Below are 26,636 nucleotides of genomic sequence, written 5' to 3'. Positions count from 1 at the left end.
AAAATATTTTTTTTTATAAATTTATTTTTTATTGGTGTTCAATTTGCCAACATATAGAATAACACCCAGTGCTCATCCCGTCAAGTGCCCACCTCAGTGCCCGTTACCCAGTCACCCCCATTCCCTGCCCACCTCCCCTTCTACCACCCCTAGTTCGTTTCCCAGAGTTAGGAGTCTTTCATGTTCTGTCTCCCTTTCTGATATTTCCCACTTATTTTTCTCCTTTCCCCTTTATTCCCTTTCACTATTTTTTATATTCCCCAAATGAATGAGACCATATAATGTTTGTCCTTCTCCGATTGACTTATTTCACTCAGCATAATACCCTCCAGTTCCATCCATGTGGAAGCAAATGGTGGGTATTTGTCGTTTATAATGGCTGAGTAATATTCCATTGTATACATAAACCACATCTTCTTTATCCATTCATCTTTCGACCTGCACCCCGATGTTTATAGCAGCAATGTCCACAATAGCCAAACTGTGGAAGGAACCTTGGTGTTCATCAAAAAAGATTTGATCCTGTCCTTATTCAACTTTTACAGACTCTAGCTATTTGCTGTTTTAATTCAGTAATATTCCACTAGTTTTACAGCTGAATGAATTCAAAATAGTTTGAATTATGAAAATGGCTCACTGTAATGGTGTTGGGTTTTAAATGGTATTTATTTTCTGCGTGTTGAGGTGGAAGGTGGTTCTTTGTTCTAATTCTCAGAAGTCTTTCGTTTTTATCAGAAATGAAAGTAAAAAATTCTTAAATGTCATAATATTTATTCATTATGAAGTTACCTAATCCCAAAGCCTCATCCACACCCCTTTCTCATACCCTGACAATTAAATAATTAGGAAGAAAGGAGAGAATCTGAAAGATTAAATAGACATAGGGGAGAAGTACTAAAACTGATAGTGCTTTTGCTTTGTCAGGAAATGTTGCTGAGCCATGGGTAGGTTTCCAGTGTCCCAGCATTGTCAGTGAATTGTTCTCAGTTTTACGTCACTTGTTTTTGAACTAACATTTTTACGGAGTTAAGTGTGGGGTATATGGAAATAAGTAATTCATACTCCCAGTAAAATGTAATATGTATATTAAATAAATGTATATAAAATTTTGTTTAATCAAGTCTTAGATATCATAAGGTATCACAGGTTGTTGGAATAATGAAAAACTGAAAATTTACAATTTTTTGGTAATTGCCAGTAACTGTCTATAGATATTAGGCTCTGGTTATTATGACAGCCAACCAAAGATCAATGTTCTTATAATAATTTCTCTTGTTAGTCATTAGAAAACATTAGTATTATTCACTTAGGTTAAACTAATGAATGAATTTTTTTTCCAGTTAAAAATTTTTTTTGGTAAAATGCTTAGAAAGTTTTAGATGAATGCTGTGGGAATGTATTGTGGCTTCTTAATATATCATTTTATATAGATTATATGAAGAAATAGCCCTTTTCTATAGTCTTATATCTAAAGACTTCAGTGAGTAGATTTATGAGTTTAAGAAATTATCTGATATATCTGGCATGTAACATCTAGTTAATATTAGTATATGATGATTTATAGTAAAAACTTTCAAACATATGTATTCCATTTAGCACCTGCCAACCACTCTACTGCTGATAAAATTCCTTTAACAAAAGTGGGACGGCGACTGTACACTGTAAGACACAGAGAGTCTGGGGTTGAAAGATCAATTGTTTGTCAAGTTGATGGAGTGGAAGGAAGTAAGAAGGTAACAATTCGCTCCCCAGTGCAGGTACGAAATGATCCTTTATTCTGTGGGGTCATATTACACATATTTGTGTGCTAATAAAATAAAGAATATAAACTGTAACAGTAATACAGTGAATATAAAAAAAACCATTACCAGTGACTGTAGTACTCTAGTATGAACAGTGATAGGATTTTGTTTGATATTTCTCATAACTTTTTATAGGACCCTTTTTATAATATCTTTTCAGACAATTTTTGTAAAAAGATTTAATTATTTGAGAGAGCAAGAAAGCAGAGAACATGAGCTGGGAGTGGGACAGGCAGGGGAAGAAGCAGACTCAATCAATGTGGGGCTCAATCCCAGTACCCTGGGATCATGACCTGAGCCAAAGGCAGCCACTTAACCGACTGAGGCATCCATGCACCCCGTTGTTGGACTACTATTCTAAAAACACCTCATCAATATTTTGTTTTAGGTCTTGTGGATAGTGTATATTCTTTGATTTTATTTAGAAAATATGAGGAAAATTGTGTACATCTTTATTGATGTTAAACAGATGTACTCCCTACCCTGTTCTTAGGGTATGTTCTATGTTCTTATTTATATTATTCACACAATACAGAATTTTGGTAAATGGAGTGGAGTACAAAAAAGAGTATGGGTTCTTTCACTCAGCATAATTTTACCTTTTGTGTATTAATATTATATATAGTTACATGTTGTTTAGTAATCTGTTAAATGGATATTCCAAATACCATTTTGAATGAATCTTTGTATATAGTGTGAAGTAAGGATTGAGGTTTATGTTTTGCCATATGGCTGGCTATTCAGCTGTTCCAGCCAAGATTATCCTTTTCCTGTTAAATTGCCTTGACACTTTTGGCCCAGAAAAACCAAACAGCTTCATATCTTTGTGGATTTATTTCACAACTTTCTTTCCTGTTTCATTGGTCTATTTATCTTTATGTCAGTACCACAGTGTCTTCATTACTATTTTATCCTGAGTCTTAAAATCAGGTAATACAGGTTGTCCCACCTTGTTTATTTTCAAAGTTGTTTTGGCTATTCTGAGTCCATTCTGCTTCCATTTAAATTTTAGACTTAGATTTTCAGTGTTTCCTACAAAACTATGATTAAATTGGCATTTTTACATATTTCTGATTTTTCTTTGCTAATAGAAGTACAGCTGATTTTGATATTAACTTATATTATGCAACTTTACTAAATGCACTTATTCTCGTAGCTTTTTTGTAGACGTAATTTTGGTATTTGCAGATAAAGATTTTTTACTTTTTCTTTCAAATGTGGATATGTATTATTTTACCTTTACTTGCTTGTTGCACTGGCTAGAAACTCCAATACAATATGAGTAGATGTTCTGAAAGCAGATGTTTTTTGCCTTGTTCTCAGTCTTAGTGGTGACATATTCACTCTTTTGTCATTAAGTATGTTTTGACTTGTAGTTTTTTTTGTAGATGACCTTTCTTAGGTTGAAAATGCTCCCTTTTGTTTCTAGTTTACTGAGAGTTTTTTTTATCAGAAATGGATGTTGGATTTTGTCAAACAATTTTCTGTTTATTGAAAGGATTTTTTAAAAGATAATTTATTAATGTGAATTACATTGAATTTTAATCTCTGGACTCAGTAACAATTGATTTTTATTTTATTTTAAAGTTTTTAAATTCCAGTATAATTAAGTGCAGTGCTATTCAAATGTACTGCATAGTGATTCAGGAGTTCTATACATTACTGATTGCTCATCATGATATGTGTATTCTTAACATCCTTCCTGTATTTCACCCATCCCACCACCCACCTCCCATTTGTTAACCACCAGTTTGTTCTCTATACTTGAGTGTCTTTTTTTTTGTCTTTTTTTTAAACCTAAGAGTGAATCATATGGTATTTGTTTTTCTCTGACTGACTTCAATTAGTGTTATATTCTGTAGATCCATCCATGTCATTGCAAATGGCAAGATTTCATTCTTTTTTATGGATGAGTAACAATATTACAGTGTTTATATATACTCCACATCTTTGTCCTTTCATCTATTGGTAGACACTTGGGTTGCTTCCATAATTTGGTTATCATAAATAATGCTGCAATAAACATTAATTTATTTCAATTCATTTCAAAACATTTCATAGAATATGTTTTCATATTCTTTGGAGAAATACTCATTAGTGCAATTAACTGGATCATACAGTTATGCTACTTTTAATTTTTTGAGGAACCTCCACACTGTTTTCCAAGTAGCTGCACTAGTTTGCATTCCCGTGCATGAGGGCTTCTTTTTTTCCACATCGTCACCAACACTTGTTTCTTGTGTGTCTGATTTTAGCCCTTCTGACAGGTGCCAGGCAATATCTCAGTGGTTTTGATTTGCATTTTCCTGATGATTAGTGATGTTGAGTATCTTTTCATGTGTCTGTTGGTCATCTGTATGTCCTCTTTATAAAAACATCTATTCAGCCTACTTTTTCATTGGATTGTTTTTCTCTGATGTTAATAGGTATAAGTTCTTTGTATATTTTAGATCCTAAGTCCTTAGTGGATATGTCATTTGCAAATATCTCCACCCATTCAGTAGGTTTTTTAGTTCTCTTGATTATTTCCTTTGCTGTGTAGAGAAGCTTTTTTATTTTGCTATACTCTCACTAGTTTAGTTTTGCTTTTGTTTCCCTTGCCTCAGGAGACATATATTGAAACATGTTGCTATTTTCGGCGTGAGAGAAATTACCACCTGTATTCTTTTCTAGGATATTTATCGTTTCAAGTCTCGCATTTAGGTCCTTAATCCATTTGTGTGTGTGTGTGTGTGTGTGTGTGTGTGTGTGTGTGTGTGTGATGTATGAAAGTGATCCAGTTCCATTCTTTTTCAAGTAGCTATCCAATTTTCCCAATACCATTTGTTGAAGAGACTCTTTTCGCCATTGTATATTCTTGCCTTCTTTGTCAGAGATTAATTAATCATAAAACTGTGGGTTTATTTCTGGGCTTTCTGTTCTGGTCCATTGATCTATGTTTATATGTCTTTCTTTGTGCTAGTACCATACTGTTACTGATTACTGTGGCTTTGATATATCTTGAAATCTGGGATTGTGATAGCTCCAGTTTTGTTCTTTTTCAAGATTGCTTTGGCTATTCAGGATCTTTTGTGGTTCCATATTAATTTTAGGATTACTTGTTCTAGTGCTATGAAAAATACTGTTGCTATTTTGATACAGATTACATTATATCTGTAGATTGCTTTAGATAATATCAACATTTAAATAATATTTGTTCTCCCAACCCATGAGCATGAATGAAGTATCTTTCCAGTTATTCCTGTCATCTTCAATTTTTTTTTTGTCACTGTTTTATAGTTTTCAGAATACAGGTCTTTCAACCTCCTTGGTTAAGTTTATTCCTAGGCATTATATTATTTTCAGTACAATTATTAATTTCTCTTTATGCTACTTTATTATTATATACAAATGCAACAGATGTCTGTCTGTTGATTTTGTATCCTGTGATCTTACTGAATTTATTTATCAATTCTAGTAGTTTTTTGATGGAACTTTTGTTGAAGACATTTGCATCTCTGTTCTTCAGAGAGATTGGCCTGTAGGTTCTCTTTTTTTGTAGTGTCTTTATTTGGTTTTGATACCAGGTAATGCTGGCCTAATAAAATAAATTTGGAAGGTTAACTTCCTTTTTTTAGTTTTTGTAATAGTGTGAGCTATCAAAATAGCAATATTTTCATGAGTATTTTTCATAGCACTAAAACAAGTAATCCTAACAAAATGAATCCAACAATGAATCACACAAAATCATTCACCATGATCAGGTGGTATTCCTTCCTGGGATGCAAAGGTGGTTCAATATTCACAAACCAATCAAGGAGATAGATCACATCAACAGGAGAAAGGATAAAAACCATATGATTATTTCAATATATGCAGAAAAAGCACTTGTCAAAGTACAACATCCATTCCTGATAAAAATCCTCAGCAAAGTAAGTTAGGAAAGAACATACCTCAACATAATAAAAGCAATAAATGAGAAACCCACAGCTAACATTATCTCAGTAGTAAAAAACTGAAAGTTTTCCACCAACATCAGGCACAGCACCAAGGAACTGGTATTAACTCTTCTTTAAATGTTCAGTAGAATTCATCTGTTAAGTTGTCTGATCCTGAGTTTGTGTTTGTTAGAATGTTTTTAGTTGCTGGTTCAATTTCGTTGATGGTAATCGGTCTGTTTAAATTTTCTATTTCTTCCTGCTTCAGTTTTGGTAGGTTGTATGTTTCTAGGAATTTATACATTTCTTCTCGGTGTCCAATTTGCTGGCATATAATATTTCATTATATTCTCTTGTAATTTTTGCATTTCTCCTCTTTCATTTCAGATTTTGTTCATATGAGAGTCCTCTATCTCTCTCCTTTGATAAGTCTGGCTAATAGTTGATCAGTTTTATTGATATTTTCAAAGAACAGCTCCTGGTTTCATTTTCTGTTCTATTTTTTGAAATTTCCATTTTGTTTATTTCTTTTCTGATCTTTATTATTTCCTTCCTTTACTGGTTTTGGTTTTTGTCCATTTTCCATCTTTTTTAGATGTAAGGTTATGGTTTTTTATTTGAGATTTTTATTCTTGAGGTAGGCCTGCATTGCTATAAACTTCCCTCTTTAGAACAGCTTTTGCTGTATTCTAAAGATTTTGAACCTTTGTATTTTCATTTTCTTTTTTTTAAACTTATTTTTATATTTTAATTTTTAAAAATATTTTATTTATTTATTCATGAGAGACACACAGAGAGGCAGAGGGAGAAGCAGGCTCCATGCAGAGAGCCCAGTGTGGGATTCGATCCTGGGACCGCAGGATCACACCCTGGGCTGACAGCGGCACTAAACCACTGAGCCACCTGGGCTGCCCTGAACCCATTTTTTTAATGTTTATTAAAAGCACTAGATGTTTACTCCTCTCCTCCCCACATTTTAAGTATGTGGTGTCATACTCTATGTTCTTTTGTATTGTGAATCAGTATACGTATTTTTATAGATATACTTAATTTTACTTTTCTTATACTTCTCTTACTCTTCCTTACGGTCTTTCCTACACACTCAAAGAGTCCTCTTCAACATTTCTTGTAAGGCTGAGTTACTGGTGATGAATTCATTTAACTTTTGTTTGTCTGGGAAACTCGTTCCTTTTCTGAATTGCCATCTTGCTGAATAGAATATTTTTAGTTGTAGGTTTTTTCTTTCAGCACTTTGAATATATCATGCCACTCTCTGTGTCCTACAAAGTGTATGCTGAAAAATCAGCTGATAAGCTTTATGAGATTTCCCTTGTATGGAACTGTTTTCATTTCTCTCACTACTTTTAAGATTTTCTCTTTACCACTGTATTTCCCATTTTAATTACTATGTGTCTTGGTGTGGATCTCCTTGGGTTGATATTGTTGAGGGTTCTTTGTACCTTCTGGATCTCGATGTCTGTTTCCTTCCCCAGACTCAGGAATTTTTCAGCTATTATTTCTTCAAATAAATTTTTGCCCCTTTTTCTCTCTCTTTTCCTTTGAGATCCCTATAATGCATAATGTTATTATATTTGACCACATCAGTGAGTTCCCTTAACCTATTCTCATTTTTTATTACTCTTTTTTTCCTCTCCTGTTCAGTTTGATTGCTTTCCATTGCTTTGTCCTCCAGATAACTGATCTGTTCTTCTGCTTCCTTTGGTCTACTATTTATTACCTCTAGTGTATTTTTAGTTTCAGCTATTAAGTTATTCATTTATGGTTCTTCTTTTGTTTGTTTTTTTTTTTTTTTTTAAGATTTTTATTTACTTATTCATTAGAGACACAGAGAGAGAGGCAGAGACTTCGGCAGAGGGAGAAGCAGGCTCTATGCAGGGAGCCTGATGTGGGACTTGATCATGGGTCTCCAGGATCACACCCTGGGCTGAAGGCGGCACTAAACCGCTGAGCCACCTGGGCTGCCCAATTTATGGTTCTTCTTAATGTTTTCTATCATTTTTTTGGGGGGGGGCCTGAGGTTGAGACCCTGTTCTCTTTCCTCAAGTCCTGTGACTATCTTTCTGATCATTACTTTAAATTCTCTATCAGGCATCTTATCTCTCCATTTTTTTAAAGCTTTCTTTCCATGATTTTCATGTTCTTTCATGAAAGTGACATATTTTTCTGTCTCCTCATTTTGTCTAATTCTCTGTATCTGTTTCTGTGTGTTGGAAAAGTCAACTATGTCTTCTGCTCTTGAAGGTAGTGACCTTGTGAAGAAGAAGGGGTCTATAATGACTCTCTTTGCCTGTTGTGAGCAGGGTGTAGTCCCTGTGTTGCTGGTGGATCAGTCTGGGGCCACCTTGAAGTTGAGTTGGTTCATACCAGGCTTTTGCCAGAGCTGTAATTCCACCCAACTGTAAGGTACTCTCCCTGTTTTGTCCCCCAAGAAGCTTTTGTTGGTAGGCAAGCCCGCAGTCAGACTAGTTGTCGGCCCCGAGCCCACTGCTGAGCCTGTAGTTGAACTGGTGTGTATGGTTATTTTCCCTCTCCTGGTCACACTAGCCCCTTTGGAGTGATGCTGGCCCCTGGGGTCTCCCTGCACACTGCCAGGATCGTGACACCGTTTTGAATGGACTCCCTCTGCAGAACATGGAAGGGTGCACGGTGATAAGCCGGGTTTGCTCAGTTCTGCTGTGGGAGGAGACCTGAGCCACTTTGGAAAACTCTTGTTGAGAGCAGGTTGGTGGTCAGTCTTTACTGAGCCTTAGATAGTTTACGGATAGTCATATTTCAGTCAGTACCCATGTGAAATTTGGACGAGACACTCTTAAATCTGCAGCTAATTGCCTCTCCACGTGGCTTGCTCTTCAGTGTGCTGTGAGTTTAAGAAACATTGGCGTTCCCGAATTCTCCTGTCTCTTTGACTCCAGCAGACTAAGGCTCTGTTTGACTCCCCCCACACCCCGCCCCCCGCATTTTAGGCAGCAAGCTGAGGCAGTCTTAGGGCTTATCTTTGTAGTTTCTTTTTAATTTTTTTTTCCTTTCCTCTGTTGCGTGCTCTTCAGTTTTTGAAAACCATTGTTTAATGCGGGTTCTTTTTTCCCCCCTGTGTTTTAGTTGTGTATGTTGGGAGGGTTTATATGGTCTCTATTATTCCGTCGTGGCTGGAAACAAATTTTTCCCTTTCATTTTTGATCTGTAGTTAACTGTTCTAAAAGATTGGGCTACTTTCTCTATTGTTGATTTTAAAATTTTTAAATAGTTATACATTAATTTTAAATTCCTTATACTATTTATAGAAACTTAAATGTTCATATTGCTTCAGATAGAGTAAACAATATATCTAGAAATAGAGTGTATTTAGGATTACCCATTTATCAGTTCTTAGTTCTTAGTATGTTTCTCATTTTGATACAATTTTTTGAAAATAGGAAGATTTTACTATTTTACTAACAAATTTGTTTTTAACATCTCAAAGGTAGTATAAGTGTTTGGAAGTTTATCTGGTAATATATATTAATCAAAATGATGTTAATATTTACATCATTTTTGTATGCTGTTCTCTGGATGAGATACTCCTACAAAGTGCATGGAGAGTAAGTATCTCATCCAATGAGCAACATACAACAGTGTTGTAAAAACGTACTCATTTCCCAGCCTGTGTCCTTTTATCCACTTTTGTTATACAGACATTTCAAATTTAGATATTCTTTCCCCTGAGTTCTATTTTTGTCTGAAGAAGTTAATATTTATCTGAGGGTCAAGAACATATTATCTTCCTTCTAAGATTTTTAAAGGTTTTTTTTGACACACCTTTTCTTGTAATTTTTAGGATAAATAATAGCATATTTGTTTTTTCTTTCTAACTTACATTAGCAAGATAAATATTGCCCACTAATTTCTTTGTTGGGATATTTCAATTGAGTTTTTAAAGATGTCTTTAAATGCTTAGATTAATTGTGCTAAATATGATTTTTTTTTCTTTCTCAGATAAAAAATCATTTTTCAGTTCCACTTTCTGTTTATGAAGGGGACATTTTGTTGGGAACGGCCTCACCTGGAAATGAATTCAACATACCATTAACATCTTACCGGTGATTTTTTTTTTTTTTTTTTTGTCTTTTTACTTTAAGGTGTCTTGTAGAATTTTTAGTTTCTGATTTTGTAGGGCTACTTGTCTTTAAGTGATCAAAGTTTAATAAAATTTTTTCTATTAATAACTTGTCTAACTTATTTAAGTTTCAGGGTACTTGAAGGTTTGGGTTTTTTAAAAAAAATATTTGATGCAATGTATTTAACTTATACTGTATAAATCATTTATGCTTTTACTAGTAAATACAGTTATTACATGCTTATAGTATAGCCATTATAGCCATAATAATTTATACATGATTTTTAGAAAATGTTGAATTGAGCATGATTGGTAGCATTTGGATTTATATACAACTATTATGAAATCATTTTCATTTTTCAAAGGTTTTACAGTAGAATTTTTTAAATCCCTTTAGAAAACATTTTATCTTTTTATCTGCATATTAATTGTTCAGTGATAGATTATATTGTAAATAGTGACATATAGTACATCGATCTTAAATATTAAAAATTAGATTGAACTTGATAAAAAATCTTATATGTAAAATTCTTACAAGATACTAATGAGCGGCTAGTCTTTAAAACTATAGGATTAATATCACAACAAGTATTCTGATATTTATTTTTTTATATTCTGGATATTTAATCAGGAATTGAAAATAATCTCGGGGATATTGAACTCTAGTGGAAAATATTATCTCCCTGGGGATAAGCACTGTAGTTTGTCTAAGTACCATTTCAGAACACACACTAGCCCCGTGCCTAGACCTTTGCTGTGGGAACAGTGCTGAAATACCCTCTGTGTCTCTTCTGATCTATGTCCAGAGTTTATGATTGGCTTCCTGATGCTTACAGAGTCTGGGCACATAATTTTTAGTTAGGATATCTGCTAATTCCTTCTAATCCTAATGAGTGTTTTATTGCTTAGTTCAAACTTGCTAAGAGAAAGAATTTTGTTTTTCAGAGAATAACAAAGTAGTTGTTTATTAATATCTGATCTTATTCTAGGAAAGATTTTGGGTGGGTTACAAGATTAAAGATAGCATGTGGGATATGTTTAAAAATTTCTGTGAAGTTTATACTTCATCCTATTTTATTTTTTTTAAAAATATTTATTTATTCATTCATGAGAGACACAGAGAGAGAGGCAGAGAGAGAAGTAGGCTCCATGCTGGGAACCTGATGTGGGACTCGATACCAGGTCTCCAGGATCACACCCTAGGCTGACGGCGGCGCTAAACCGCTGAGCACCCCGGGCTGCCCTATACTTCGTCCTGGAATGAGAAAAGTTAATGGCATTCTGCTTTATTTTTAATAAATTATTGCTATCTATTTTATGACTCTGTCCATAGAAGAGAAAATTTAGGCCATTAGAGTATCTTTACACTTTCTTATTCAAGGCTAAATATTAATTTGTCAACTAGAAATTAATTAATTTTAATTAGAATTATTAGTGATGAACCAGCTTGTATTTCACATTAGATATGTTTCTAATCCAATTCTTAGATATAGGTACCCTTACATTTAAGGTATGAGATCTTAAATTAAGAAATGACTACCTTTCCCTGAAGAACTTAAATATACTGATTTTTATGTTTAATTCATTTAACAAATATTTGTCAGGTGTTTTGCTGTGTGTAAGGCACTACTGTGGAATACCAAGATGAGTTGGGCATGGGTGACCTTTGAGAGATTGATACATTATGTAAATATGAGATTGATACATTCCATGAATACAGTAGGAAGAAAACAGTGGGTTGTAGGGAGTTACAGAAAGGTAGTTGCAGAAAACCACGAAAACAAAGAAGATATAACAATGGACTCCTGGGTGAGATACATGAATTAAAGGTCAAATATAATGAATAATGAAGTGCAGATTAGCAGAGAAGGGCAATCTTAAGTGGAAGGAAAGTATGAGACCTGAAAGCACAGGGTTTGTATGAGTCTATTAAGAATAGTTGGGGGATGATTGGAGTGTGCATCTGTAATATATAACATTTGAAACATAGTTTAAGTTCACATTGAGGAACTTGCTCCCTCCTTTTCTTGCCCTCATTTATGTTAATTTTATCTTTGTCTTTAATATCATCTTTTTCTTTGTTCTTCTCAGAACATTTGATGTCCTGTTTTAAAACCTTTCATTCCATCAGCTCTTCTCATACAGAACCTCTTGCCATTGATCATCTTTCTCTCACATTTTCTTCCTGTTAATTTCTTAAACTTTCCTTTAACCTTGCATATTTCTCTAATTCAGGTCTTCTGTTCAAAATAAAGCTTTTTTGGCAAAATTGTTACCTCTACAAAATGCTCTGCAACCGTCTAGAAAGATTTCACACTTTTACACACTCAGGCGCCATGCACATGTTTTTTTGTATCTATCACAATGCACAAGTTCTAACATTACATTTCCCATCTGATTGAGATATCTGTAAGAGTAAAGAATGACTTACTCATTTGTTCATTTCCAGTTTTACCTTCTCATTGATAAATAATGGGTCCAGTCAAGGTTTTGATAATCTGGATGAGTTTATTGGCATTAGTTTAATTTAGAGAAAATCAAGTTTTTTAAGTATTAAAAGAATGAAAAAGAGAATGAAAATTACAGAGAGAATGTAGAAACGAAATAGGTTAAATCTGATAACTGATTTAATAGATGATTAGACTTATGTGTATGTCAAGGGAGATGGAAAAGTCCTATTTTTTTTATAGTCCACAGTGCTAATATAGTTGGAAGTCCCTGAAAAGGGACACACAGAGAACTCCAAACCATTTTGGAGTTCAGGTTTGGAGTTTAGTCTATCAAATTAAGTCACCATCACACATCATTATAGAAGTGTGTAGTGAATATTTTAGGACTAGGGCTTAGGACAAAATCTGTACTGGAGCTGATATTGATAGTTGTTCATTTGCAAGAGACAGTGTCACAATTATAGGCAATTGATTTTACAAGTATAAAAATATTTAAGTGTTTATATTTGGACAAGTTAGATTTGAAAAATGATTAAACCTAAAATATAATTGAAATAGTAAACAGAGAGTGTGATATTTAAATATAAGAATTAATCATACATGATTTTATCACTGTCTTCTTGCAACAACTTCTGCAACTATGCTCAGTGTTTAAGCAATAATCTATTGAAAGCTTTTGTTTGATTAACATTGAAAAGCTGATGGTTATTTGTTTTTCAATAGAAATGTGTTTTTAGTTTCTGAATTCAGTTATGCCATGTACTTCTTATTAGCACCACATTTTCAGGAAAGCCAGTATTTTTAAGTTAAATGTGCAAATCAACAAATATTGTATATGTTTGCTTTGCATATAGGATCTATTAGATTATATATTTTCTGTAGGAAACCAGGTATTGTGAACTTTATGATAGTAAGTTTCTAAGAAAAATGTTCTCCTAAGAACCAAATAACTTGATTAGTTTCTAGAAAATTAAGATATGACAATATCTATTTACCAGTCTGTCTTCACTATCTCTGAGAAGAAACTATAAAAAATTTATTACAAAAGCAGGGAGTGATGTAATTTTATTGTTCCAAAATAGTAATCATTTATGTTTCCTTTTAAAGCAAAAGCATATTGTTTCACCCTTTACCACAGATCACCCCTTTCTCTGAGGCCAGAAGATGAGGACTATCAAGCATGTGAAAGAATTGACTTTGAAGAAATTATAAAAAATGATGGCACTTTTCTAAAAAAGAAATGTAGATCTATAAATGCTGCTAAAAAACCATTTATCATTAATGTTGTCCCAGAAAAAGATAATTTGGCTTCTCTGTCAGTGTATTCAGAAGATGGTTGGGATTTACCATACATAATGCATTTGTGGCCACCTATCCTGCTTCGAAATCTTCTTCCTTACAAAATTGCTTACTATATAGAGGTATTCTTTAATTTTTTTTAATGCCTTCCTGTCTTTGATTTTATAGTTTTGGTTATTTAAAGTTATGAGCAATAAAGCAACGTCTTAATGTTACCATAAAAATGATAATACTGGTGAGTGGGTAGTCTAGATGTTTTTCAAAAAGAAAAAAAATACATATTTTCCACTGATTTACCATAGAAATCTGGCTATTAAATTGAATATAAGTTACATGCACAAAGGTGATAATGCCATTTTGAAAATCATTTATGAAAATGATATATATATTTCTTTGTTTTGTTTTTTTTTTTGTTTTTTTTTTGTCGTGTATATTTTTTATTGGAGTTCGTTTTGCCAACATACAGCATATCACCCAGTGCTCATCCCATCAAGTGTCCCCCTCAGTGCCCATCACCCAGTCACCCCCACCCCCCGCCCACCTCCCTTTCCACTACCCCTTGTTCGTTTCCCAGAGTTGGGAATCTCTCATGTTCTGTCTCCCTCTCTGATATTTACCACTCATTTTCTCTCCTTTTCCCTTTAATCCCTTACATATTTTTTATATTCCCCATATGAGTGAAACCCTATAATGTAATATTTCTATTAGAAAATAGAGCTAATAAAAATTGCCTATAATTACATCATCTGAAAGTTGCATGTCAAATGAAGATAGCATCTCAGGTTTAGAATACAAGCATACCTCACATCATCATACTTCTCAGAGAAACTGTGTTTTACAAATTTAAGGTTTGTGAAAATCCTATGTCAAGCAAGTCTGCCAGCATCATTTTTCCAACAATATTTGCTCACTTCATGTTTTTCTATCATATTTTAGTAATTCTCACAGCATTTCAAATTTTTCATTCTTAATTGTTATGATCTGTGATCAGTGATTATGACTTGCTGAAAGCTCAGAGGATGATTAACATTATTAGCAATAAGTATTAAGGTATTTACATTGATTTCTAGATATAATGCTATTGCATACTTATTAGACTACAGTGTAGTATAAACTTGACTTTTATATGCATTGGGAAACCAAGAAATTTATCTGACTTACTTTATTGCAATATTTGGTTTACTGTTGTAGTCTGGAACTGAACCCGCCGTAGTATCTCTGAGATATGCCTGTATATATTTTTAAAATTATTTCCATGAATGTACATCTCATTTATTATATATTTAAAAGATGGACACTAGCTTTTGAAACAAGTATGAAAATTAGTCTTAAAATAATATTCAAATACTAGACTTAAATAGGTGGAGAAAACACTCTTATATTATTCTCTAGTTTTTGAAAAAAGATTTTAATGCCCTATAAAAATACTTTTTCTTTTTTAATACTTTTTAACAGATACCATCTCATTCCTTCCTTTTGCTATAACAGGGATCTTTTTATCCTAAGATTTTAAGTAGACCTTGCATTTGCCATGCTTGTCAAATATAAAAAAGGAGTTCCTCATTTTAGTCTATTAATTATTAGTTTTTATTGTCTATTAATAATTCAGATTTACTATATGTTTAAACTTGTCTGATAAATTGTGGGGGCGGGAGTTAACATATCTGTGGTTTAAGTTATCAATTTTCTATACATTTGGCAGATACCATAGTGGCTAACAATTTATACTTTGCTAGCAGACAGATTTGAGATTGAATCCTAGCTCTATCATTTACTAGCTTTATATTTTCAAGCAAGTTGTATCATCTTTTTAAATAATTTGTCCTAGTCTATAAAATAGGGAGAGTAATGAAACTTGTATGATTGGGATATGGGAAACTTAAATGAGGTAATACCTGTAAAGGACTTAGCATAGTGCCTCACAGGCACATGGTTGCCATTTATTTAACCTCCCTCACATCACCACCAACCACTACTATTCTTATTTTGTGGAATATTAATTATTTTCAATTAATAATTTATATAATATTTGCTTTAAGTAATTTAAAATCTTAAGAGCTTCCTGTGTTCTAAAAACAGGAAGGAATCAGGCTAGAGATAATGGAAAAACTGGGGATGTATCTATACATGTCCCGTTCTTACAGAACTTTTGATACTTTTAGAAATCACATTCTATTTGCTGGTTTCTGAAGGATATAATAAATTTTTAGAAAGACCGTTTAGCCATGATATTGAGAGAGGATTATAAGGGACAAGAGCAGTTAGGAGACTCTTAAAGTAAGAGGTCACAGTGACATGAGCTATTGAGGGTAACGAAAGTGTGGGCAGAGATAAATGAACAGCTTTGAGACATGTAAGATGCAGTATCAATAGTGATTGGAAATGGGTGATGAGGGATTGTTAAAAAACAATAGGAATTAGTAGGGATTGCTTATTTTGGATTACTGTCATTTTTTCATCTTGTAGTTTTCAAAACTAAAATCACTAGTGGATAATATTTTTAAAAATAGTTTACTAATTATAGTGTTTTATTCCATCATAGTTTTACTTTATGTTATTTAATTTTATCCTCACAATAATCCTCTGAAGTAGATCATTTGTACCATTTTACAAATATGATTCAAATCTCAAATAATTTATAGTTTACACAGCTGGCAGAGTTAGAGCACAAATATAAGTCTTCTGTCTTGCTCTGATAGAGGTGTGTCAAAAGCCTTAATGTGTATGACATCTGGAATCATTATATAGAATTTTTTGGCATATTATTCTGACATGTTTAAAATTTTACTGTATTTTTTTTATTACAGGGCACTGAACATAAAGTTTATACTCTAAATGAAGGACATTCAGCCCATATTTGTACTGTGCAGTTGGATAAAGCCAGACTACATTTAAAATTACTTGACTATCTTAATCATGATTGGAAAAGTGAATATCATATAAAACCTAATCAGCAAGATATTAGTTTCATCAATTTTACCTGTGTTACAGAAATAGAAAAGACTGATTTAGATATTGCTATCCATGTGACTTACAATACTGGCCAGACAGTTGTGGCATTTCATAGTCCTTACTGGATGGTCAATAAAACTGGTCGAATGTTACAGTATAAAGCAGATGGAATTCATCGAAAGCATCCACCTAATTATAAAAAGCCAGTTCTCTTTTCTTTTCAACCAAAGCACTTTTTTAATAATAATAAGGTATGTAAGGTATTAAAACTTTCGTTCTTCTTTAGCTATTTTTCATTCCTTTTAGTTTCTAGAGTTTTGAAGAATATTATGAAACATAACATTTAAATATTTGAAGTTTTAAAAGATTAGAACTTAGTATGGGAAAATGTTTAGTGCATTAATATAATATTTATATTAAAAAAGCAAAAAAATTTATCAATTGAAGGAGGAATTTTTAAAGGTACCTAAATTGTAATGTATTCGGAATATTTTTTCCTAGGTTCAGCTGATGGTAACTGATAGTGAATTGTCAGATCAGTTTTCGATTGATACTGTTGGTAGTCATGGAGCTGTTAAATGTAAAGGTCTGAAAATGGACTATCAAGTGAGTTCATTCTTTGCTTGTGGAGAAAGTTCTACTTAAAGTGTGTGTACTAAATTTTTATAAGGATGTTGTAATAATGTAAGAGTTTTTGAAATGCTGATTTTTTTCCCTTTAGGTTGGTGTCACTATAGACCTCAGCAGTTTTAACATTACCAGGATTGTGACATTTACCCCTTTTTATATGATAGAAAACAAAAGCAAGTATCATATATCAGTAACTGAACAGGGAAATGATAAGTGGCTCTCTCTTGATTTGGAGCAGGTGAGTAGATACATTTCCAAAATATACCTCTTTGGATTTTCATTTTTCCTTGAACTTAGATACCTGAAACCACTATGTAGGTTTTTAATTGCCTACCTATACCCTGTTTTGTTTGTACCAGGCTCTAGATATTTAATTTTTAAAAACCAAACCTTGTCATTTAGGAATGCATTGCTTGATAAGGGAAGTAGATATTTAACAGCTAGTAACCAACAGTGTAAACACAGCAATAGAAGACTAGATAAGGTATGAATGCAGGAAAGAGTAGGAAATGATTTACTGTTTCCACAAAGCTGTTAGGAATGTTTTCGTGGAGTAAGTTAAGCCAGTTGTTTTAAGAAGATGGTAATGACTTAGGAATGAAATTTTGATTCTATTCCATCGTTAGCTATCAGACAACTGGGTAAAAGCTTTCTAAAGGAATGCCTGAGGTTACTGGAATATTTAATTTTTGAAGAAATTTTATTCTAAATATGTTAAGATTATAAGAGAAGTGTTTGCTATTTATAGTCACTGTTCTTTCTAGCTTTTAAACCATCTTGCTGGTATCATTCTTCTTGACATTCTTTAAATTTTCCTTCAGAGCTCATTTTGGAGGGAAATACTGTCTGTGTTAATCCATAAAAGTTTTTTAAATCTATCTTTTATAATTTCTCTTGCTAACCTGTTCTATTTTCCCCCAACATTTGTTGATTTTACTCCACTCCTTTATGGCTCCCACTTTAAAAATTCTTAAAAATTCTGCTATCGTTCCTTAGAAGTCATTTTTCTTCCTAATTGCCTCATAATCTTTATCTTTTTTTTTCTTTTTTACTGTTGTTTTTAATCTTTGTCTTTGATATTCTGTAGTCATACTACTGTCTACATGTGGGTTCTTTTTATATATCCTGCTTTGAGATTTGTGGATCGATCTATTTCATACTTCCTGTATAATTTGTAACTGTGTCTCTTTAAATATTGCCTCTCCTTCATTGTTCCATTTGCTGCTTCTTGACCTTTAATCAGACAGTCTAGACCTCCATATTCTATCTTCCATATCTCTTAACATTTTTTGTTTTTAGTATTTTCCATCTATTTAATTCTCTTTGCTGTATTCTAGATAAATTCTACACCTGTATCTTTAATAAATTTTCACTTTTACTCTAAGTTGCTATTTAAGACTTTAGTTGAGTTTTCATTTGAATAATTATTTTCAGAAGTTCTATCTTTTTTGAAGTCTGCCTATTCATTCATTAATGAGTATTTGTATGTATTCTTTATGTGCCTTTTGATATACACCTGTTAACAGAACCGCAAGTCCCTGTGCTTGTGTAGTTTACAGTTCATTGGGGGAGGGGTGTAGAAACATTAATAGTATCATAATCAATTAGTAAAATATATAATATGTTTAAACGTGAAAAGTCTAATCAGGGAAATGCAAATAAGACAGGTATTAAGTATTAAAAGTTCTAGGAAGCACAGAGTAAGCTGTACTTTTATATAAAACTTGTAGGAAATGTGGGAGGTAGCAGTTGCCAAGAGCTCAGCTGAGCTGCCATGTGTTGGAGTAGCTGATGAGGACAACAGGTCAAAATGAAAGTAACAGTCGGGCCTTCGGTCACTAACTGGGATAGTATAAGCAAGAGGCTAAACTGGAGAAAGCGTCAGCTCTCCCTCCACCCACTCTATCCCTGCCCTGTACCAATTTCCCTACAGAAGAGCATTGGTCAGGGATCAGGTGGATCAGCACAGACTTAGAGATTGTGTCACTGTCCAGGGAGCCTTGAACAAAAGATTCATCCAGTTTTAGTGACCTAGAGGATGAACAATGACCAAGGGGAAGAGCTAGGAGTAGAAAAGTACTGAATACTGAGAGGAGAAGAAAAGCATCTTCAAGGTTCTCTCTCTCCTCTATAAAGAGGATCAGCCAGGGTAGATGCCTTGAAGTGGAAAGATTTTGGCATGTTTGTGGGATAGCAAAAGAGGCCAGTATTACTAAAGAGGGGAAAGTAGTGGAGAACAGGAATGTAGAACTTTGGGAGCCATTGCAAAGATTTTAGCTTTTGCTCAGCATGAAGTGAAGACCTATCAGACGGTTTTGAACAGTGATTAGTAAGCTCTCAATAAATAATTATTGACTGAATATATAATTTATCTTTGCAGATATTCCACATCTGCTTATTAGATCTAGGATTCTTGGTTGGTTGGATATAGAGCTCTCTGTATCTAGCCAGCCAGATGCTAAGATTACCAACCCTAGCTTTGTTTTGCTTTAGAGATTTTCTAGGTGTATCTTCCTCCATACTTAGAGCAGCTCTATGTCTTGATTTTATATGTCTATTGCAGATAACATTGATGGGTCTTGGCTTTTTAAAAACCTAACTTATAGCCTCTGTCTTTGAACAGTTTATATTTACATTAAGTGCAATTGCAACTGCATAACAACTTATTTTTTATTTTACTTTCTCTGTTTCTTATTTTCAATTTCAGCTTTTCTTTAGATAAAATTTCTTTGCTAGTTTAGAACTTTTACATTTTAATTTGTAGTAGTCAATCTTAAGAGGTGTACTCGCAGTTATTGCTCCTGTTGATTGGTTAAACTACCTAGATGTCTGCCTACTACAAAAGACAAGTATGTTAGCACTTTCTCTAGTCACAAGATTTTGAGCACATGACTCTTTAAAATGATATAGGGGGTATCTAAGCATATATCATACATTTTTAAGTAAGCCAAGGCTACCAGGGAAGAACAGGCTTGGGAAAATTTAGAAAGCACATTGTTTTTAGTCTTCTCAGTTCCTCGTGGGAAGTATAACACTTCAGTTAGTATTGCTGTCTTCTAACTCTCCCACAGAAGTTCTGCTAGGTTTCAAGAAGCCCTGAGTTCAGAGCATTTCTAAGTTTCTTTTATTTATTTATTTATTTATTTATTTATTTATTTATTTATTTATTTATTTATTTATTTATTTATTTTGGTGTTCAATTTACTAACATACAGAATAACCCCCAGTGCCCGTCACCCATTCACTCCCACCCCCCGCCCTCCTCCCCTTCCAACACCCCTAGTTCGTTTCCCAGAGTTAGCAGTCTTTACGTTCTGTCTCCCTTTCTGATATTTCCCACACATTTCTTCCCCCTTCCCTTATATTCCCTTTCACTATTATTTATATTCCCCAAATGAATGAGAACATATAATGTTTGTCCTTCTCCGACTGGCTTACTTCACTCAGCATAATACCCTCCAGCATTTCTAAGTTTCTTATGGCCTTAACCGTGTCTCATAACTAGTTCCATTGTTACCACTTAAGGTCAGATAAGGCTGGTATTAACAAGCTAAAGCACTTGGCTTTAACATCCAAGTTCCTCCCACATTGCTCCAGGCCACATCCTGGTGATGAATGTCACACATGAACAGTGTCACTGAAGTCTGTGAAGTCATCAGTCTGGTTGGGACCTGTTGCAGTAAGACAGGTGTATGGAACAGTTTACAGACAGCTTCTCCTTTCCTCTTCTCTTAGCTCTTTGTTTCTGTTTCTGTTGTCTGGACTTCTCCTTTGGTGCACTGCCTGCCTCTTGATTTATTAGTTTGGATTCCAGATCGCCGATGTCCATGTTGTTCCTTAAGTTTTTTTTATTATTTTTTTTATTTTTTTATTTATTTTTTGTTCCTTATGGTTTTGAGCTGATTTTCTACTCTGAACTTTAGGTATTTCTTTTACTTTTTTTTTTTTTTTTTTTACACTTTTATTGAACTTGGATTCATACATGACCTGATTCAACATTTGCATGTACTTTGTTGTTTAATTACCAAATGATACCCACAACCTGATGATGAGTTTTAGGAATTGAATATACCCTTGTTTCAAACCAACACTTGCTTCTCAGCTGTTTTCTCATGCTGATTTTTCAGCCCTCCTCTAGATCTCTGGACCACAAGGAAGTCTCTTCTCCAGCATTCCACTTACCACAGCTCCTCAACTTCCCACCCATCACTGCTTGTATTCGCACTGTCCACAGGTGGTGTCCTGTCTCTAAGTAGGCAGTTCATAGCTCTTCATAGCCAAGCAACCCAGTAACTAGAGCAGTGTTCAAAGAGATTTATTTTAAGTCTATCCTGGTGGGTTTATTAAAATGATAAAATCTTGATGATGAGATCTTTTTTAAAAAAAATAAATGTATGCAATATATGTTTTAGTGTATCCCCTTTTGGCCTGAGGATGCTTCTAATGCACTTCTTATTCAAGTTGAAAGACATCAAGGCCCTCCCAAAAAGATACATTTTAACAAGCAAGAGAATTGTATTTTATTGCGCCTGGATAATGAGGTGGGTGATCTGGTGCACGTGTGCGCGTGTGTGTGTGTGTGTGTGTGAGAGAGAGAGAGAGAGAGAGAGAGAGATATTAGAGAAGCTGTTATATACTTGTAATTTTGTTCATATCTTTGATTTTTTTCCCTTTCACCAAAAAGGAACAAAAATTTTCTTTTTTGTAAGGGGGAAAAAGTCCTAAAACGAAGCAGAGACATAAAACAATTTAATTGTTAAACAGAAAGCTAGAGTGTGTGAATACTAGAATATACCACATCTGAAATTTGACTCATCTGTATACTCTAATTGAGATTCATGATTTTCTGGATACGCAGTAGAAAATCCTGACTTGCTTTCTTAATCATCAAAAAATATATTAAGTTATGAACAGTCTTATTAAGTGTTGTTAGTTAATATTCTTTGGAAAATGATCACATAAGAGAATATTTTTCGGGCAGCCTGGGTGGCTCAGCGGTTTAGTGCTGCCTTCAGCCCAGAGCCTGATCCTGGAGACCCGGGATCGAGCCCCACGTTGGACTCCCTGCATGGAGCCTGCTTCTCCCTCTGCTTGTGTCTCTGCTTCTTTTTCTCTCTCCCTCTCTTGTTTCTCATGAATAAATAAATAAATTTAAAAAAAAGAATATTTTTCTTTCTTTCTTTTTCCTAGCTTGGAGGTATTATAGCAGAAGTTAATTTGGCTGAACATTCTACAGTTATTACATTTTCAGATTATCATGATGGAGCAGCTACATTCCTATTAATAAATCACACCAAGAGTGACATTGTTCAGTACAATCAAAGGTAAGAATATTATCACAACTATGGTGTGCCCCTGATTTTAGCTGAGTCTAGGTGATGAGACACTGACTTTATGATTATTTCTTAAGAATAACTATTATAAATAAATAAATAAATAAATAAATAAATAAATAAATAAATAAAGATTATTTCTTAAGAATAACACTGATGCGGAGTGCATGGGTGGCTCAACTGGTTAAGTGTCTTACTTTGGCTCAGGTCATGATCTCAGGATCCTGAGATCCAGCCCCTTGTCTGGGCTCTGCACTCAGCAGGGAGTCTGCTTCTCTCTCTCCCTCTGATCCTCCCCCCCCCCCCATGCTTACTCAAGAGTTCATGCAGTCTCTCTCTTAAATAAATAAAACACTCTCTCTGTCTATGTGTATATATATATGTATGTAAGTATGTATGTATATATACCCACACATATATATTCTGATAATACATATATAACTGATAACAACATTAAAGCTATATAAAACAATATCCTCATTTTTTAAAAACAGATACACTGAAATATGTAAGTATAAAACTGACATTAATATCTGTAGTTTACTTTTTAAAAATTTGATGTAACTGATGTAACCTTGTATTTCGGGAATACATTGTAGTGATTCAATATTTGTATATATTGCACACTGATCACACAATAAGTCTAATTAACATCCATCACCATGTATAGTTTCTTGTGATTATAACTAAAATTTACTCTTTCCTCCACTTTCAAACATAATATATAAATATTATGTTTATACTAAATACTAATTATACTTTGTAGTATACTTCTATATTAGTTTATACTAATATTAGTTATACATAGTATACTAATTATAGTATACTTATTAGTATAGTGTATATATAGTATAGTATACATAAGTATATACTATATACTAATTAGTATATACTAATATACTAATAAGTATATTAGTTTATACTAATACATAAATATATGTTTATAGTAAAATATAGTATTAGCTATAGCCATCATGATGCTGTACATTACAACCCCATGATTATTGTATAACTGGAAGTTTATACCTTTTGACCCCATTGTCCACTTCATCTATCCCCATCTCTAACAACCACCACTCTCTCTTTTTTTTTAAATCTATGTGTTTGGATTTTGTGTGTGTGTGTGTGTGTGAGTGTGTGTTTGGCTTTTTAGATCTCTCTCATAAATACATACATATCATACAGAGTTAGTCTTTTTTTGTCTGACTAATTTCACTTAGCTTAATGCCCTTGAGGTCCATCCATGTTGTCCCAAATGGCAAGATTTCATTGTTCTTTATGAATGAATAATAATTATGCTATGTACACATCACATTTTCATTATCCATTCATACTATCCATCCATTTGATGGGCACATATGTTGTTTTCATGTTGTGGCTTTTGTAAATACTGCTCTAGTGACATGAGGGTTCAAATTTCTTTTTGAGTTAGTGTTTTTATTTCACTACCTCAATCTACGCACACAGTTTTCAGCTGTACCTTTGCATGACCAAAGCATTTTTCACATTGTGTTGTCATTGTCTTGTGAGTTTAAGGCTGTACATATGTATAGTTAACATTATATGAACATTATAGTTTTATTTTCTTTTTCATTGCCTATCTAAGATAAATTTGAGATGAATTTTCTTTTAAGAAATATTCTGCAGTGATCTAAATAGATTAAAATTTACATGAATTAAGAGCATTTCTAAATATTTTTAAACTAATTTATCTGGTTTACATTTACAACTGATGGTTTTTTTTTGTGGAATACACAATGCCTATAGGGCTGTTATCTCCCTGCTTTTCTTTCCTTGGCTTTGTTGTTAATATGATTGTTCATTGTCTCCTACAAATATAAATTATAGCTCTCAATTTTCTTAATTCCGTAGAAAAACTGTGAAAAGAAAACCATAATCCTGAAATCTCAATACTGTCACCATTTTGTTGCATTTCTCTTCACACTGTTTTACTGTTGCTGTCTATGTTTCTGAGTCTCTTGTTTTTAATAGCTATTGTGAACATGTAAATTTGCTTTAAAACAATTTTTAGTGAATGCTTTATATCCCATCATTTAGATGTGCTATGAATATTATTGAGATTTTTGGTTATTGTCTAATTTTATAATGTTAGAATCTGTTTCTTTTAATAAAGATCTTTAACCCATTTTTTTGTAGTCCTTCTGATAACTAAGATTTCTTTCCTTTATTTTGGTAATATGGATTATTCTTTTCTAATGATGATTTGGAAAATTCTGTTTTTGTTGTAGATTGCTACTTTTTTGTTCATGAAGATTTTGGTGCATTTTAAATTTTGAGTGAAACAAAATCTGCTAATTGACCCATGGGGGATAAATGGAATATTTTCACATTTTCAGTTTCTCTTTCCAAATTCCCAGTTTCTTATGAATATAATTTGGAATTTTTGATTCATATTAATATAAAACAGTTTTTCAAAAATGTATTTATTTAAGGCTTTTTTTTGGCATTTGACAACTCAGTTTCTCTGGTTTAGTTGCTTAATATTTTTATGTCCCAGTTTTACTTATTTAAGTAATGGCTGCACCTGATGTGGAGCTTGAACTCAAGACTCCAAGGTCAAAAGGATGAACTTCCAGGTGAGCCAGCCAGGTGCCCCACATGCCAATTCTTTAAATTTTCTTCTGAGTTCTTTCTGGCTTGGTTGGGAAAAACCTTTGAGTTAGGTTTTCAGTAAAGGTTTGTGGATATTATATTATGCTATTGCTTGTTTGAGAATGTCTTACCCTTGCAAATTAATGAATTTGACTTAAAATTTTAAGTCCTAAACTCTTTTTTCAAAATTGTATGGATACTGTTCCATTGTTTTCTGGCATTCAGTATTGTAGAAAAATGTGAGAGCAGTCTTATTTTTACTCCTTTGTGGGTAACTGTGATTTTCCTAGATGTTTACTGGCAGATTTCCCTATATTTCGGTAAAACTTAAAATTTTTACAAAGATATGTCTAGGATAATATTCTGTTTTCATTAGTTTTCTGTAATGCCCACATTGAACTTCTGGAGTCAGCTGCTGCTTCAGCTCAGAAAAGTTACATTCTGTTATTTCTTTGGTTTTGTAAGTTCTCCAATTTTTTGTTTTTCTGGGAATTATTTTGTAAGTTGATTGACTTTTTTAGATTTATATATCATGTCTTAAGATTTTTTAAAAGATAATTTAGCTGTCTTGTTTTTGCCAGAATAAGACTAATACTTAGGAAAGAGTTCCCAATTAAATTCTCTCAGATTTAGTATAGATAATAGTTGGAATAATTTCCTTCCATAATTCATTTGTATTAAAACAAAAGTTCACAAGTTTTAAAAACTTGAAACTCTTTATTTTGTGACAAATATTTCCCTTGAAATAGTCTCATTTTCTTAGAAAACCTCTTTTTCATTGTATAAGGAAAAAAATTTCAATCTAGTCTTAATCAGGATTGTTACAAGTCTCAACTAGTGGATTTAGGATTAAGTGTTATTTTAGATTCCTTATATATTCATATGCTTGTACTTAGTTTAATGTGTATTTTTACTGTTTATGGTAGTTCTCTCAGTGAAATAGAAGATTCCCTCCCTCCTGGAAAAGCAGTATTTTATACATGGGCTGATCCAATGGGCTCTAGAAAGCTGAAGTGGAGATGTGGAAAAAGCCATGGTGAAGTAACACAAAAGGATGTACGTATTGGGTTGAGTATTATGTTATTCTAAACATCCTTTTTTAAAGATATTATCTTTCAGTTTTGCTAGTTAAAAGGCCTGTTGTGTGCCTGAACTTCTAAACTGCCAAAGCTAGAATTTAGTGATTCATCACTTAAATTCCACATATAAGTGAAATCACATGGTATTTGTCTTTCTCTGACTTATTTTGCTAAGCCTAAGTCTCTAAGCAGTAGAAAGAGAAATCAATCCCATTTGTAATTGCATCAAAAACCATAAGATACTGAAGAATAAACCTAACCAAAGAAGTAAAAGATTGTACATCTTATGAAAGAAATTGAAGATGACACAAAGAAATGGAAAAACATGGAATCCCTGGGTGGCACAGCGGTTTGGCTCCTGCCTTTGGCCCGGGGCAAGATCCTGGAGACCCGGGATCGAGTCCCATGTCGGGCTCCCTGCGTGGAGCCTGCTTCTCCCTCTGCCTG

The 26,636-nt window shown here is 33.3% G+C and overlaps 1 protein-coding gene across 5 annotated transcripts in view; it reads left to right on the top strand.

Moving 5' to 3' along the window:
* VPS13A (vacuolar protein sorting 13 homolog A) overlaps window positions 1–26,636 on the top strand; it is a 234,742-nt gene that overhangs the window by 149,887 nt on the left and 58,219 nt on the right. For all 5 annotated transcript variants that reach the window (XM_077906342.1, XM_077906335.1, XM_077906373.1 and 2 more), the window contains 9 exons: window positions 1,597–1,757; window positions 9,713–9,816; window positions 13,422–13,704; window positions 16,390–16,785; window positions 17,036–17,140; window positions 17,256–17,402; window positions 21,577–21,705; window positions 22,355–22,488; window positions 26,037–26,166. In XM_077906342.1, the coding sequence (XP_077762468.1) occupies window positions 1,597–1,757; window positions 9,713–9,816; window positions 13,422–13,704; window positions 16,390–16,785; window positions 17,036–17,140; window positions 17,256–17,402; window positions 21,577–21,705; window positions 22,355–22,488; window positions 26,037–26,166 (1,589 nt within the window). The remainder of the gene's footprint in view (window positions 1–1,596; window positions 1,758–9,712; window positions 9,817–13,421; window positions 13,705–16,389; window positions 16,786–17,035; window positions 17,141–17,255; window positions 17,403–21,576; window positions 21,706–22,354; window positions 22,489–26,036; window positions 26,167–26,636) is intronic.

Source organism: Canis aureus, chromosome 1 (assembly GCF_053574225.1).
Source record: "Canis aureus isolate CA01 chromosome 1, VMU_Caureus_v.1.0, whole genome shotgun sequence".
Classification (NCBI taxonomy): domain Eukaryota; kingdom Metazoa; phylum Chordata; class Mammalia; order Carnivora; family Canidae; genus Canis; species Canis aureus.
This window is presented reverse-complemented; position numbering and strand designations above follow the sequence as displayed.